Here is a 15,168-nt window from a genome sequence, read left to right as displayed (position 1 = left end):
CGTGCTATTTCTCTGGCCCCAAATATATTTTTCAAGGACACTTAGAAACACTGAGAAAATTACACCACAAAATTACTCTGTATATGCCATTTTGCATGCCTGCACTAATAATTATATAAACACTTGTTAAAACATATATGTATCCATTTTAATAATGCCATTTAATTGATCGGCCCATAAATGTTAGTATCAAATGATGATGACAAGGAACTGGAATATAAGTCAGCAGCCAGGACTCCCATCATCTGTGGTGGGGTCACAGGTCACTTGGGACATGCGGATTTCAACTTCTTCAGATCAAAACAACTAGATTTTGGGTGACCCTCTCTCAACAAAAGGGCACACAGTCAACTTGTGATGTACTGATAGGACATCAAAGTCACCATCTCAAAAAAAAGTCACCATCTCATTTGATGTAACTAAAATAGTGAACAGAAGCAGCAATTGGGGACTGAGCTCACTGAGAGGTCCAGAACACAAGTCATGCTCAAAGCTGCTTAGCTTCAATCTCTGAGGAGCTGGGAGGACTCTAAGCACCCTAAAGCCAAAAAAAAAGGGGGGGGGGGGCAGAGTTGATATTTTTCTGATTAGGAGTTTCTGAAGTCTACAATACATTATGAACCAATTTGTCTCCATTTACCATAGTTTATGTATTTAATAAATGAGTAAGTTGCCAGTGAACAGTGATTTTATTTATTTTTTTTGGGCCATACCCGTTTGACGCTCAGGGGTTACTCCTGGCTATACGCTCAGAAATTGCCCCTGGCTTGGGGGGACCATATGGGACGCTGGGATATCAAACCGCGGTCTGTCCTACGCTAGCGCTTGCAAGGCAGACACCTTACCTCTAGCGCCACCTTCCCTTATTTTTTGTTTTGTTTTTGGGTCACACCCGGCATCGCTCAGGGGCCACTCCTGGCTCCATTCTCAGAAATCGCTCCTGGCAGCCTTGGGGGACCATATAGGATGCTGGGATTTGAACCACCAACCTTCTGTAAGCAAGGCAAATGCCTTACCTCCATGCTATCTCTCTGGCCTCCAAATTTTATTTATTTATTTATTTTTTGGTTTTCGGGCCACACCCGTTTGATGCTCAGGGGTTACTCCTGGCTAAGTGCTCAGAAATTGCCCCTGGCTTGGGGGGACCATATGGGACCCCGGGGGGATCAGGATGCCGGGGGATCGAACCGAGGTTGCGATCTTTCCTTGGCTAGCGCTTGCAAGGCAAACACCTTACCTCTAGCGCCACCTCACCGGCCCTGTGATTTTATTTTTTAATCTTAGATTTCCTTGTTTGGATGGTCTAATCAAAAATAAATGCACAAGGGGCCAGAGCAGTGGCGCAAGCAGTAGGGCATTTGCAAGCACTAACTGAGGATGGACTGCGGTTCTATCTCCCAGCATCCTATATGGTCCCCTAAGCCAGGAGCGATTTCTGAGTGCATAGCCAGAAGTAACCCCTGAGCACCACTGGGTGTGGCTCAAAAAAAAAGAATAAATAAGTAAATAGGGCCCGGAGAGATAGCACAGCGGTGTTTGCCTTGCAAGCAGCCGATCCAGGACCAAAGGTGGTTGGTTCGAATCCCGGTGTCCCATATGGTCCCCCGTGCCTGCCAGGAGCTATTTCTGAGCAGACAGCCAGGAGTAACCCCTGAGCAACACCGGGTGTGGCTCAAAAAAAAAATAAATAAATGGACAAGATGTATAGCCTGTTGGTAATACTATAGTTGAAGAAAAAAGCCTTCACATTACTGAGAGAGGAAGTCTTCCTTTAGCAACTTTATGCTGCCTTGCTTGTGAAAAGTGCGGGGTACAACAGTAAGTGCCAATGAACCAGCAGAAGTGTGACCCCAGAGCAGTGCTCCCCAACATGTCAATACTCCTCTATCCAAGATGTACTGATCCAGCGGGGAGGCAGCCACAGCCTCTTTGCCATTGTGGCATTCACAGTTGGACACTTTGTGCCCCGTTTGCTGGCAGATAGATGTCCCAAGGATGCCGAAGGATTAAAAAAAAAATTGTACTGAACTAGTTAGCAGCTGACATCTGGGTTCTAGCCTAGAATTGAGATTTATGGCCTTTTGAAGAGGAGACAATGAAAGAAGAAAAATAAGCACTATTCAATGCAGTCCAGCCCTTTATGACCCAAAGATTTATTAACATTGGGCAAGATTTTGCTAAGATTAAGAGACTCATTATAGAAACCTGTTTCACAGTCTCCTGTACAAGTTAATCTTAAGCAACCCACACCCTGAAAATTACATCGAAAGTCTTACTATTCTTTTCTCCCTCACATGAAAAGACGTGACCACAAAACAAATGTTTTTTTCAAACTTAGTGCTACTTTTTAAATTCTCTGCCCTCTGAGCTGGCAACAATGTAAACTGGCTAACCAGATTTCTTCAGGCTTATATAGAGACTAAATATTTCTCGACCAGGGAAATAGAAATGTTTTCTTTGGTATTCAACTCCTATAAGAGAAAAACAAAAAAGTGCGTGATTGTTGAAGCAATTTGAGAAAGAGAATTCAAACACATGTACATTTACAGGGTGAAAAAATGACCTGGGCAGGGCCATAAATTACTCAAAGGGATGAGCATATACTTGGCAGGGAGTAGGCCCGGGGTTTGTTCCTTGGCATCACATGGTCCCCCAAGCACATCAGCCAGGAGAATAAGAAAAGAACCAGGGGGCTGGAGAAATAGCACAGCGGTAGGGCATTTGCCTTGCAAACAACCTATAAAGGGTGGACAGTGGTTCGAATCCCAGCATCCCAGATGGTCCCCGGTGCCTGCCAGGAGTGATTTCTGAGCACAGAGCCAGGAGTAACCTCTGAGTGCTGCTGCTTATGACCCAAAAACAAAACAAAACAAAAAGAATAATACTTGGGGGCCAGAGCTATAGCACGGTGGAAGGGCATTTGCCTTGTACATGGCTGGCCCAAGTTTGAGCCCTGGCATCCCATATAGTCCCCCAAGCCTGCCAAGAGTGATTTCTGAGTGCAGAGCCAGGAATAAATCCTGAGGGCCACCGGGTATGGCCCCAAAACAAAAACAAACAAACAAACAAAAAAGAATAATGCCTGGGCATATTCAGTTCATGTGTAACATGGTAAACATGTGGTTTGTGTACGTTTTTAGTATTTAAGTTTTTTAAACTAGGAGAGGGGGGCTACAGGGATGGTCAATGGGCTGAGCACATGCAGGAGGCCCAGATTGGATCCCCATACAGCATGGTTTCCTGAGCAACATCAGGAATGACCCAGCCAGGTGTAGCCCTGAATACTGTCATCAGAATCAGGAGCATGTACACAACCTTGCTGACATACAATCACCATCAGGCCTGTGGCCCCCACAACAACAAGCCAACAAACAAACAACTAATAATTCTATGATACAAGAGTGTTAAGAATTTAAGGGGCCAGAGAGATAGCATGAAGGTAAGGCGTTTGCCTTTCATGTAGAAGGTCATCGGTTCGAATCCCGGCGTCCCATATGGTCCCCCGTGCCTGCTAGGAGCAATTTCTGAGCATGGAGCCAGGAGTAACCCCTGAGCACTGCAGGGTGTGACCCAAAAACCATAAAAAAAAAAAAAAGAATTTAAATAAAAATATTTCCAGGAGGACCAGTAGGGTGTTTGCCTTGTATGAAGCTTATTGGGTTTTGATTCTCATGTCCTCACATGATCCTCTCTGAGTCTGCGAGGAGTGATTCTTGAGTGCAGAACCAGGAATAAGTATTGAGCAACGCTGGGTGTGCTCCCAAAATAAAATAAATAAAAAGTATTTCCAGGGACTAAGGAGGTACCTTGAAAGATCAAGAGTATGTGTCTTGCATAAGAAAACACCCAGGGGCCCGGAGAGATAGCACAGCGGCGTTTGCCTTGCAAGCAGCCGATCCAGGACCAAAAGTGGTTGGTTCGAATCCCGGTGTCCCATATGGTGTATGTCCCGTCGTCGTCCCCCCCACCCACCCACCCCCCCCCCGTGCCTGCCAGGAGCTATTTCTGAGCAGACAGCCAGGAGGAACCCCTGAGCACCGCCGGGTGTGGCCCCAAAACCAAAACAAAAAAACAAAAGCAAAAAAAAACACCCAGGCTTGGTCCCCAACTGCTGGGTGTGGCCCCTGGGGCCACTGGACCCAAGCAGAGCAGCATCAAATCTCGCTATCACCGAAGGTGACCCCCATATGTAAAAAATTACTAACATATTATGCTTATTATATACAAATGTTATCACACACATTCTCTTTATCTATTAGGTGCTAATTTTGTTGTTCGTGGTCCACAATTGATGGTCTGACTCTGCACTCAGAAATCACTCCTGTTTGGCTCTGGGGACCATATGGGATGCCGGGGATCAAACCTGGGTTGGCCATGTGCAAGGCAAACTCATTGTGCTATCGTTCTGATTTCCCCTAGATGATAAATTTTAACTGTTTCAATATAAATGTAAAATAAATCCTTTTCCTCACAAAACCATCAGTAGCATATGAAGGGTTGGAGCTACATTACAGTGGGTGGGGGTTTTTGCCTCAAGTGTAGCTGACCCAGATTTAATCTCCATCGTCCCCTGAGCCTGCCAGAACACAGAGCAATGATTAACCTCTGAGCACTGCTTGGTATGGCTAAAACAAAATCTGTACCTTTCAATCCAGTTGTACTTTTTTTTTTTGGTTTTTGGGCCACACCCGTTTGACGCTCAGGGGTTACTCCTGGCTATGTGCTCAGAAATCGCCCCTGGCTTGGGGGGACCATATGGGACGCCGGGGGATCGAACCGCGGTCCTTCCTTGGCTAGCGCTTGCAAGGCAGACACCTTACCTCCAGCGCCACCTACCCGGCCCCTCCAGTTGTACTTTTAACTTTTCTTAAGAGAGACAGAAACAGAGAGTGACAGAAAGAGAAGAGAGAATGTATATGAATCTAATTAGAATTGTGATTCAGGATCAGCAGAAAAGAACAAAAAATATAACCATAATAAAACTACATTTAAACAAGTTTGAACTTGACTCAAATCTGAGAAATTTTCTCTTGGTCAATGGTCAGCTAACTCAAAGTGGTTCTGCAGGTTCAAATCATGGTGTGTGAAGTATGAACATGTGTGTGTGTGTGTGTGTGTGTGTGTGTGTGTTTTCAAAAATTGGCTGTTTACTACATACAATTTCTGGAAAGCTTTTTTGTTTTTGTTTTTAGCTGTGCACAGGGCTTAATTTTGGCTGTGGGGCCAGAGAAATAGCACAGCAGTAGGCATTTGCCTTGCACAGGGCCAATCCAAGATGGATCTCTGGTGTGTGTTTTCAAAAATTGGCTGTTTACTACATACAATTTCTGGAAAGCTTTTTTGTTTTTGTTTTTAGCTGTGCACAGGGCTTAATTTTGGCTGTGGGGCCAGAGAAATAGCACAGCAGTAGGCATTTGCCTTGCACAGGGCCAATCCAAGATGGATCTCTGTTTGATTCCTGACATCCCATATGGTCTCCTGAGCCTGCCAGGCGCAATTTCTGAGCTCAGAGCCAGGAGTAACCCCTGAGCACTGCTGGGTGTGGCCCAAAAACAAAACCCCCAAAAAAAAAAATTGGCTGTATGCTCAGGAATCACTCCTGGTGGGTTTAAGGATGCAGGGACTAAACCAGGATCAGTTGCATGCAAGACAAATGCCCTAACTTCTGTGCTATTGTTCAGCTCCTCTGAAAGGCATTTTTACCATTTTCTTATAACCCTCCTTTTTTTTTTTTTGGTTTTTGGGTCACACCCAGAAGCACTGAGGAGTTACTCCTGGCTCTACGCTCAGAAATCACTCCTGGCAGGCTCAGGGGACCATATGGGATGCCTGGATTCAAACCACTGACCTTCTGCATGCAAGGCAAATGCCTTACCTCCTTGCCATCTCTCCAGCCCCTTTTAACCCTTTTTTTTTTTTTTTTTTTTTTTTTTTTTTTTTTTTTTTTGGTTTTTGGGCCACACCCGGTGACGCTCAGGGGTTACTCCTGGCTATGCGCTCAGAGGTCACTCCTGGCTTGGGGGACCATATGGGACGCCGGGGGATCGAACCGCGGTCCGTCCTAGGCTAGCGCAGGCAAGGCAGGCACCTTACCTCCAGCGCCACCGCCCGGCCCCCCCTTTTATTTTTTATTTATTTATTTTTTTGGTTTTTGGGCCACACCCTGTGACGCTCAGGGGTTACTCCTGGCTATGCGCTCAGAAGTTGCTCCTGGCTTCTTAGGGGACCATATGGGACGCCGGGGGATTGAACCGCGGTCCGTCCTAGGCTAGCGCAGGCAAGGCAGGCACCTTACCTCCAGTGCCACCGCCCGGCCCCTAACCCTTTTATTGAGGTACTGGATTTATAATTCTGTCAGGCATACTTTTCACTGCATTTTACCATTTTATTACTTTTCATCTAGACTTTGAATAACCTGGATATCATCTCTTGGCTTCCCAATAAACAGGATGTCAATTGTTCACCATCTCTGACCCAAGTTTCCCGCCAGAGATAGGTCAGAATGAAATTCTGAAGGGTGGGGAACCTACTTAAAGAAAACCACTGTGGGGCCCGGAGAGATAGCACAGCGGTGTTTGCCTTGTAAGCAGCAGATCTAGAACCAAAGGTGGTTGGTTCGAATCCCGGTGTCCCATATAGTCCCCCCGTGCCTGCCAAGAGCTATTTCTGAGCAGATAGCCAGGAGTAACCCCTGAGCACCGCCGGGTGTGGCCCAAAAACCAAAAAAAAAAAAAAAAAAAAAAAAAAGAAAAGAAAAGAAAACCACTGTGGGGGCTGGAGAGATAGCACAGTGGTAGAAAGTTTAGTTTGTCTTGAATGATACCAACCCAGGATGGACCTGGGTTCAATTCCCAGCATCCCCATATGGTCCCCTGTGCCTGCCAGGAGTGATTTCTGAGCACAAAGCTAGCAGTAACATTTGAGCAACACCAGGTATGACACAAACAAAACAAAACAAAACAAAACAAGCACCGTGTCAGTGTCACAGGCTGGCTGTTGATGATGAAAAAGTCATAATCAAGTGTGAGGGAGATGACAGAACTAAGGACAGTGGGCTTGGGTAGGGTAACCCATCTTTTTTTGTTTTGGCCATACCCAAAAGCCATTCTCAGGGCTAGTTCCTGGCTCAGTGCTCAGGGACTATTTCTGGTAGGACTGAGGGATCATATGTTATCTGAGGGATTAAACCCAAATAGGCTCTGTGCAAGGTAAACATCCTCCCCATTGAACTATTGTCCAGCCCTAAGAGTGACTTTTTGTTTAAAAGAAAAACTTTTCTTTTTTTTTTTTTTTTTTTTTGGTTTTTGGGTCACACCCGGCGGTGCTCAGGGGTTACTCCTGGCTGTCTGCTCAGAAATAGCTCCTGGCAGGCACGGGGGACCATGTGGGACGCCGGGATTCGAACCAATCACCTAGGTTGGGCTTAAATCCCTGTCCTTCGGGCTTGGGAGGGTCTCTCTCCCTTCCTGGAGCTGGATTTTTAGCAGCACGGGCGGGCAGCTGGCAGACCTCCGTATGTGCCAGCGGCCTTTTGGCCTGGCCTAGGGTGGGGGGCCCGGACCTGGGTCACCCGAACCCCCTCTCCCCCTTTCCTCCGGATCTCCAGGTGGGTTTCTGGGAGGAGCTGATGGGGCACCCTGGGTTTTCCCCACTCCCAGGCCGGCTCCAGAGGTTGGATCAGGGGGTGGCGTTTGATCTGGGGGGTGGCAGATAATTTCTCAGCTATACTCAGGCTGTCACTGGCAATTTCATACCAGTCTACATTTTGAAACCGCGCGATCTAGCGCCCCCGCGCGATCATATGCTCCTCCCAACCATCAGTACCCCAGATTTACCCTTCTTAACTTCAGTAACACACAGCTTCAATCTCTGACCAAAGACATACAGTAGATCTTACAAATCCCAGAACTATTTAGAAGGACACAAATCGAACACATATTGAACACATATGTCTTTTCAATATTTTATGATTATTTTCTTTAACTGCTGTAACTCTCTATATATTCTTCTACCATGATGTTTCTATCCACTTTTCATCTTGTCTTTTCTTTGTAAGCTGTTCAGTAAGGATTGTGGTGGAACTGTCCCTCAGTTTGATGCCTATGATTGAACTATGTCATGGAAATTGCTGGTCTTGTTCCTATTGCCTCCAGATGCACCAATAACGCTTCGTGGCATTGATCCTTGTTTGCATAGACACATTAAAATGGGAAAACACTATACATACAGATTAGTTATTATCTAATAAATCTCATTACAATGTACCTTACACCCTGAATATTGATATAATGAATTGGCATAGGCCTCAGTTGAATGGGCATTCTCCATTCACGCTGGAACCAGGCAAGCTATCTACGAAACATCCAAGGTCTTTTATAGCAACAGTTGGAAGCAGTCCTCTACCAGGAAAGACACTACCAAGGGTGTGACATCGACCTCCTAATAAGACACTTCCGTTTACACTGAGAAGACGTGACAACAACAATGACCTGCGAGAAGACATGACAACAACGATGACCTGCTCTACAGGACATGGTTCTCTCTATTGCCCCTTAAGTGTGAGGTGAAACGAGAGGATGCTCTGCACCATCCTGACTGCAATATGGGATATGCAGACTCCAGGATCTTTAATACAGAAGAATGATACCAACAACAGAGACTATGTGAGGAATGGAGGTGTATTGCCACTACAGACTATGACTTGAATTGGACAAACTAGTTTGCCTGGAGCCTAGAGTCAGTCCTGTGCCAGGAAACTTCAGGGGTATGGTCTCCATGTATTTAGACCATAATTTGTCTTTCCATGTCCCTTATGTTTTGGTGGGCCTATGCAAACAAATGCCACTTTAATATCGTTTTTTACTATGTTCTCTTGACTCCAATCCATAAGAAAAACAACCCATTAAAACTTTTGAGGTTAACTTAAACTAGTAAGCATGTGCATGGAACTAGATAAATGTACTTTGCCCTCAATGTTTAAAGAGTTACATAAGTCTAATATCTTTAGATTATATGGTGTGCTGCTAAGAAACAATATGTACTACAACTGGGGATTTGAGGGACAAAGTAATTGTATTGTACATGGGTTCAGTTTTGTTTTTCTTAATGTTCTTTGGCTGAAAGTTCAAGGCTGGGATATCATCGATGGAACTACTGAGAATCCTGTTTATGGGTGATTGGGCTTCCACTGTAACTTTACCCTGTCCTCTTTGCATCTTTGTTGTCATAATTAAAATAATAAAAAAAATTATTAAAACAAAAAACAAAACAAAACCAAAAAAAAAACAAATTACTGTAGTAGAATGCCTGTCTCGAATACAGGCAGGGGATGGGAAGTGGGGAGGGGGGTAATGTTGCACTGGTGAAGGGGGGTGTTCTGGTTATGACTGTAACCCAAATATGATCATGTTACTTAAATAAAAAATATATTTAAAAAAAAAAAAAAAGAAAAACTTTTCTTTTTTTTTTTTTTTTTTGGTTTTTGGGTCACACCCGGCGGTGCTCAGGGGTTCCTCCTGGCTGTCTGCTCAGAAATAGCTCCTGGCAGGCACGGGGGACCATGTGGGACACCGGGATTCGAACCAATCACCTTTGGTCCTGGATCGGCTGCTTGCAAGGCAAACGCCGCTGTGCTATCTCTCCGGGCCCAAAAGAAAAACTTTTCTAAACAACTGAACACAGAAGTATAATAGATACAGATAAAATACTGGCCTGCTCAGATGCCCTCCCACTATTTTTACTCTGTCCATCTCCTGACACTCACAACCCTCCCCATACACACGCACCTGAGCAGTTATATTACATGAAAGGTGGTTATGTTGGAACCAGAGTGATAGTACAGTAGATAGGGAATTTGTCTTGCACCTGGGTTCAACTGCTGGCATCCCATATAGTCCCTCAAAAACTACCACGAGTAATTCCTGAGTGCTGAGCCAGGAATAACCCAAGTGCCACCAGGAGTGGCCCCATACCCAGAAAAAAAAAAAAAAAGGTGGAGCACTCCTAGTGTTCACTGTCACTCACTCAATACTCAGAAGACCACATGGAACTGGAATCCTGGGGTTTCTATATGCAAAACATACACTTCAGTCCTCTGAACTACCTCCCTGACCAGCCAAGTTCTTTGATTCTTGCTTAAGAAAGATGTCTAAGAGTTCCTGGTATTGCAAAGATACCAGATTGCAAACATATCAGAAAAAGAAGAGTCCCTTACTGTGACAAAAGAAATATTCAATGGCATGAACTCAGGGGTGAAGCTCACAGAGCACACATTGGTGTCAACACGCTTAGGTGAAAGTCACAGTCAGCACAAACACATGTGAACACAAGGGTGAAGCTTACAGACAGCACAGGCTGGCATGACCACAGGAGGTGAAGCTCACAGACATCATGTACATTTGCAGTATAGTCCTTTTCCCCATATTCACCTAGGACGAGGAGGGTGAAGAAGATGGTCATGCCACTGGATTGCTCTTCCTGTTGGGCCTGCTCCCCCGTCTGCACAGGAAGGATAGGCTTGGCAGGGGTTGGGAGCACCAGTTTCGTGGTGACAATCAGAGCTTTGTGGAGGGTGACATTGAGACTTTCATGAGTTGTATTGGGAAACCTGTTGAACATTAAAAAAAAGTATGATTACATTAGGGAAAGAAGTATTAACACCCACAAACCAGGAAGAAAATCTGGCAAGTTTTATAGGAGGGGCTGGAGTGATAGGATAGCAGGGAGAGTTCTTTTCTTGCATGCAGCTGACCTGGGATCAGTCCCTGGTACCCATATAATCTGGTTACTGCAAGGAGTGATTCCTGGGCCGGGAAGGTGGCGCTAGAGGTAAGGTGTCTGCCTTACAAGCGCTAGCCAAGGAACGGACCGCGGTTCGATCCCCCAGCGTCCCATATGGTCCCCCCCAAGCCAGGGGCGATTTCTGAGCACATAGCCAGGAGTAACCCCTGAGCGTCAAACGGGTGTGGCCCAAAAACCAAAAAAAAAAAAAAAAAAAAAAAAAAAAGGAGTGATTCCTGACTGCAGATTCAGGAATAACCCAAACATCACTGGGGGTGGCCCAAAACAGGAGTCAGTTTCACAGGAGTCAGGAGTCTTATTGCTCAGACAGGTCTTGGCCAGAAGCCAATTAGACCATGGCTTGTAGTGTGTGTATGTGGGGGGGGGGGGACTACTGGGGCACTGGCGCCTGCACAGCACAGTCTTTAGGGGAAAGAACAAAGGAATTGTTTTTTGTTTTGTTTTTTCAGCCACACCTGGTGACGTTCAGGGATTACTCCTGGCTATGCACTCAGAAATCGCTCCTGGCTTGGGAGACCACATAGGATGCCAGGGGATCCAATGGCAGTCTGTCCCAGGCTAGTGCGTGAAGCGCCACTGCTCTGACCCCAAGAACAAAGAAATTGGGCAGAAAGCAAAAGTCATCTCTCTCTGTGACACTTTATGGGGGACTTAATGAGATGTGGTGCTGTCTCCTCATATTCCAAGGCACAGTATTATTTACTTGTAACTCTTCTCTATTTACATTATCCCCCCTCTACTTATTTCTACAAGGTAAAGTCACATGGGTTGGCTTAATGATAGATCTGCTTAAACTTCCTACTGACTTTACTAGCATCTTTCACAGATCTCTAAAGGTTTAAGCCTTTGGGGCTTATCTAAGCCCCTCTCCACCTTTCTCTGCAGCTTCCAGCACATTCCTCATTGTGCTGGGATGCTGACATGCTCCTCAATGTCACTGATTAACACAGCTAATACATACTGATTAATTTTCCTTTTTATTCATGAATAAGTGAAGTGCCAAGAGGTTACCTAAATTGACCAGTCTCTTAGCCAGCAATCTAAGTCACTTTTGCCAACAGGGCTGGAGGGATAGCGCAGCGAGTAGGGTGCTTGCTTTGAGTGCAACCATAGGGTTTGTTTGATGGAAAGCACCGGATATAGTTAGGAGCTCCAAACCAGTGTGGTCCTGAGCACAATACTAGGACTATCCCCAGAATATTGCTGGGTGTGGCCCCCAAACAAAAAAAACTTTGGCAGTATCTGGGCCAGAGAGATAGCATGGAGGTAAGATGTTTGTTTGCCTTGCATGCAGGTCAATTGTTCGAATTACGGCAACCCATATGGTCCCCCAAGCCTGCCAGGAGTGATTTCTGAGTGTAGAGCCAGGAGTAACCCCTAAGCATTGTTGAATGTGACCCAAAAAAAACAAAAACAAAAAACAAAACTTTGGCAGTATCTGAGGTCAATAGACCATTTTTTGTTTGTTTTATGCCACAGAAGCCTAGTTTGGTTCCAGGAACTGAGTAGTGGGTCAAAAGATGGGGCCGGAGAGATAGCATGAAGGTAAGGCGTTTGCCTTGCATGCAGACGATCGGTGGTTCGAATCCCAGCATCCTACATGGTTCCCCGAGCCTGCCAGGAGTGAGTTCTGAGTGGAGAGCCAGGAGGAACCCCTGAGCTCTGCTGGGTGTGATCCAAAAACTAACCCCCTCCCCCCAAAAAAGAAGCCAACTACATAAAATGATCCTGGAGGACCAAGAGGTAAAACTGAAAAGTTGTCAGAAAGGGTTCAAATTTAACCTAAGTTAGGGGAATCCAGTGATAATTCCGACACAGATCTGACAATACACTGTTCTAGTGACCATGGTCCTTGCTCAAAAGTATCTGGGGGGGCACCCTATTCATCTGAACTACATACATGTACATGTACTGTACAACTGTACAGTCTACACTTTACTGCCGACATTCTGGCAATCCAGCATTTGCCTCTGGCCCTTGGTATCAGACCTCTTGCACACATTTCCCTTTCGTTGGGCAGGAACGAAACTTCCCCTGCTTGCCCTGACCCAACCACCACGGAGCACTCGGGTCATGCGATCTTATTTTAAGTGTCCTTCTTCATCTATCCTCCCCAAAGCAAACTCCGCGGGCTGCTTGAGATAAGACACCCAGGGCTTTAAATGAGTAGTATATCTGACCAATACTGAATGAGTGAACGTATGAATGAATGGATGAACGGATGGCTGATGACACTAAGTGGAGAAAAAGACGCGAACACTGATCTTGACAGTGGAGGCAGCGATTGACTAGTAGATACGGTCTGGGGAGGAGGGGAGCCTTCCTGGAGGTGGCGGTGGAGTGCTCCTGGGCCTTCATACAACTTAAAACTGGGAAAGTGACACTCGGTGGCGCTTTTGGCCACGGCCACAGAGTTTTCGAAGCCTCAGCAGGGCCGCCGAGCTCTAACCCAGCCCGGAGGCTTAGCCTCTGGCCTAATGACAGCAAGGCCACAGGGCAGACCCGATTCTCCCGCCCTCCCCGTAGGCGCCGGCACAGTCGGTCGTGCAGGCCAAAAGGCACCAGGAGTTCCGCCTTCTGAGGTCGAAGGGCGGCTGGAGGCACCCGCTGTCTGTCACCCGCCGGGGCCCAGCCCTGTGGCCTTGGCCACCCAGGGAAAAAGCCCACTCACTCCTCTTCCGCCATCTTCTCCCCCATCCTGCGCGTAAGTTCCTCCAAGACTATCGAGTTGAGCGCCGCGGGGCTAGCGAGTCCAGCGCTGGCTTCCGGCTTCCGCTGGAGGCGCGGGCGGAACGGCGGCTGGTGGGCGGGTCCTGAGCCACATTTGGGCGACCCTTCCAGCCCCTCGTCTCTATGGCACGAGGGTGGGCGGAGGTCCGGCCGGCCTGGCATCTGTCAGGTTGTGTGTGAGCCCCGCGTCGCCTGACCCTTTGCTCCCTTAAGGTTCTGCTGTGGGTTTTTTTCCCCCTCCACGATGCAGAGGTTTTTGGGGGCGCGTGAGGTTCCTGCGAGGTCATTGCGTCATGCAGCTTCTCCCATCGGTGTCCAGGACTTGGGAACACTTGCAGGAGTCAAGCCCCCTGGACCTGCAGAGCCGCCTAACTATTGTGTGAAGCACGAGGCTCTGACTTATTTTTATTTATTTTATTTTTAGGCTTGATTGATTGATTGATTGGTTTTTAGGTCACACCCGAGTGCACTCAGGGGTTACTCCTGGCTCTGCCCTCAGAAATTGCCCCTGGCAGGCTGGGGGACCATATGGGATGCCAGGAATTGAACCGGGGTCCCTCTCGGTTTTGCATGCAAGGCAAAAGCCTTAGCGCTGTGCTATCTCTCCGGCCCCTCAGACTATATTTTTCTTGCCCTAATAATAGGAAACTTCACAGTGGTCTGGGGAGGGGGTGGAGCGTGTTGGAATTTACTCAAGGGATCAAGTACCAGCCAAACCTGGCAGGGGTCATGGGGTTGGTGAGGGGGGATGGAAGCAAGGAGCAACCCGGTTCCAATAGGGAGGGCTGCTGTCCTAGCTTGGTTTTAGATTTGACCCGCAGCACCTGTCAGCTGCTTTGCCCTGCAAGGCTCACAGCTCCTGTGATGGACAATTTCTGAAGCTGCTTTAGTGGTTTTTCTCCTGCACAGCGGCCACAGAAGCAGTATGACTCTCGCCATCTTTTGCTCAAAGCCTTCACTGACACCAACCCCAGAAACAAACTCTCTCTCAGAGAACCTACAAGACTAAGCAGTGTACCCCGCCTTCCTACTCTGCAGGCTTTCCACCCATTGATCCATGGGGCGTCCTCAGGACTCGAGCCTACAGCCTCTGCATTTTTTTAGCTGAGGAGAGGCATACCCTAGAGTGCTTCTGGCTCTGCACTAAGAAATCATTCCTGGCAGATTTAGGGGAACATATATGTATGGTGCAAAGGATGGAACCTGGGTTAGCTGCATGTCAGGCAAGCACCCTATCTGCCATACTATTGCTCCAGACCTATATCTGAATTACTATTTTTTAAATGACTCTGACAGTATAACTTTTTTTTTTTTTTTTTTTTTTTTTTTTTGGTTTTTGGGTCACACCCGGCAGTGCTCAGGGGTTACTCCTGGCTCTATGCTCAGAAATCGCTCCTGGCAAGCTCAGGGGACCATATGGGATGCCGGGATTCGAACCACCGTCCTTCTGTGTCTAAGGCAAACGCCTTACCGTTGTGCTATCTCTCTGGCCCCGACTTTTTTATTTTTACAAAAATTTTACTTTGGGGGGGGCACATCCGGTCACTCCTGGCTTGGGGGACCATATGGGATGCCAGAGATCGAACCCAGGTCTGTACTGGGTCAGCCACATGCATACAAGGTAAAAGCCCTACTGCT

At 46.9% G+C, this 15,168-nt stretch overlaps 1 protein-coding gene across 1 annotated transcript in view; it reads right to left on the bottom strand.

Annotated features, from left to right (window-relative positions):
* SLC9A8 (solute carrier family 9 member A8) overlaps positions 1-13,581 on the bottom strand; it is a 101,204-nt gene extending 87,623 nt beyond the window's left edge. The window contains exons 1-2 of the mRNA XM_049781369.1: positions 13,472-13,581; positions 10,428-10,606 (exon numbers count right to left, since the gene is read on the bottom strand). Of these exons, the coding sequence (XP_049637326.1) occupies positions 10,428-10,606; positions 13,472-13,497 (205 nt within the window). The 5' untranslated portion in view covers positions 13,498-13,581. The remainder of the gene's footprint in view (positions 1-10,427; positions 10,607-13,471) is intronic.
* Between the last annotated feature and the right edge of the window lie 1,587 nt (positions 13,582-15,168).

The sequence above is a fragment of the Suncus etruscus genome, chromosome 9 (genome assembly GCF_024139225.1).
Source record: "Suncus etruscus isolate mSunEtr1 chromosome 9, mSunEtr1.pri.cur, whole genome shotgun sequence".
In the NCBI taxonomy this organism is placed as follows: Eukaryota; Metazoa; Chordata; class Mammalia; order Eulipotyphla; family Soricidae; genus Suncus; species Suncus etruscus.
Note: the sequence above shows the minus strand (reverse complement) of the source record. Positions and strands in the feature narration are given on the sequence as shown.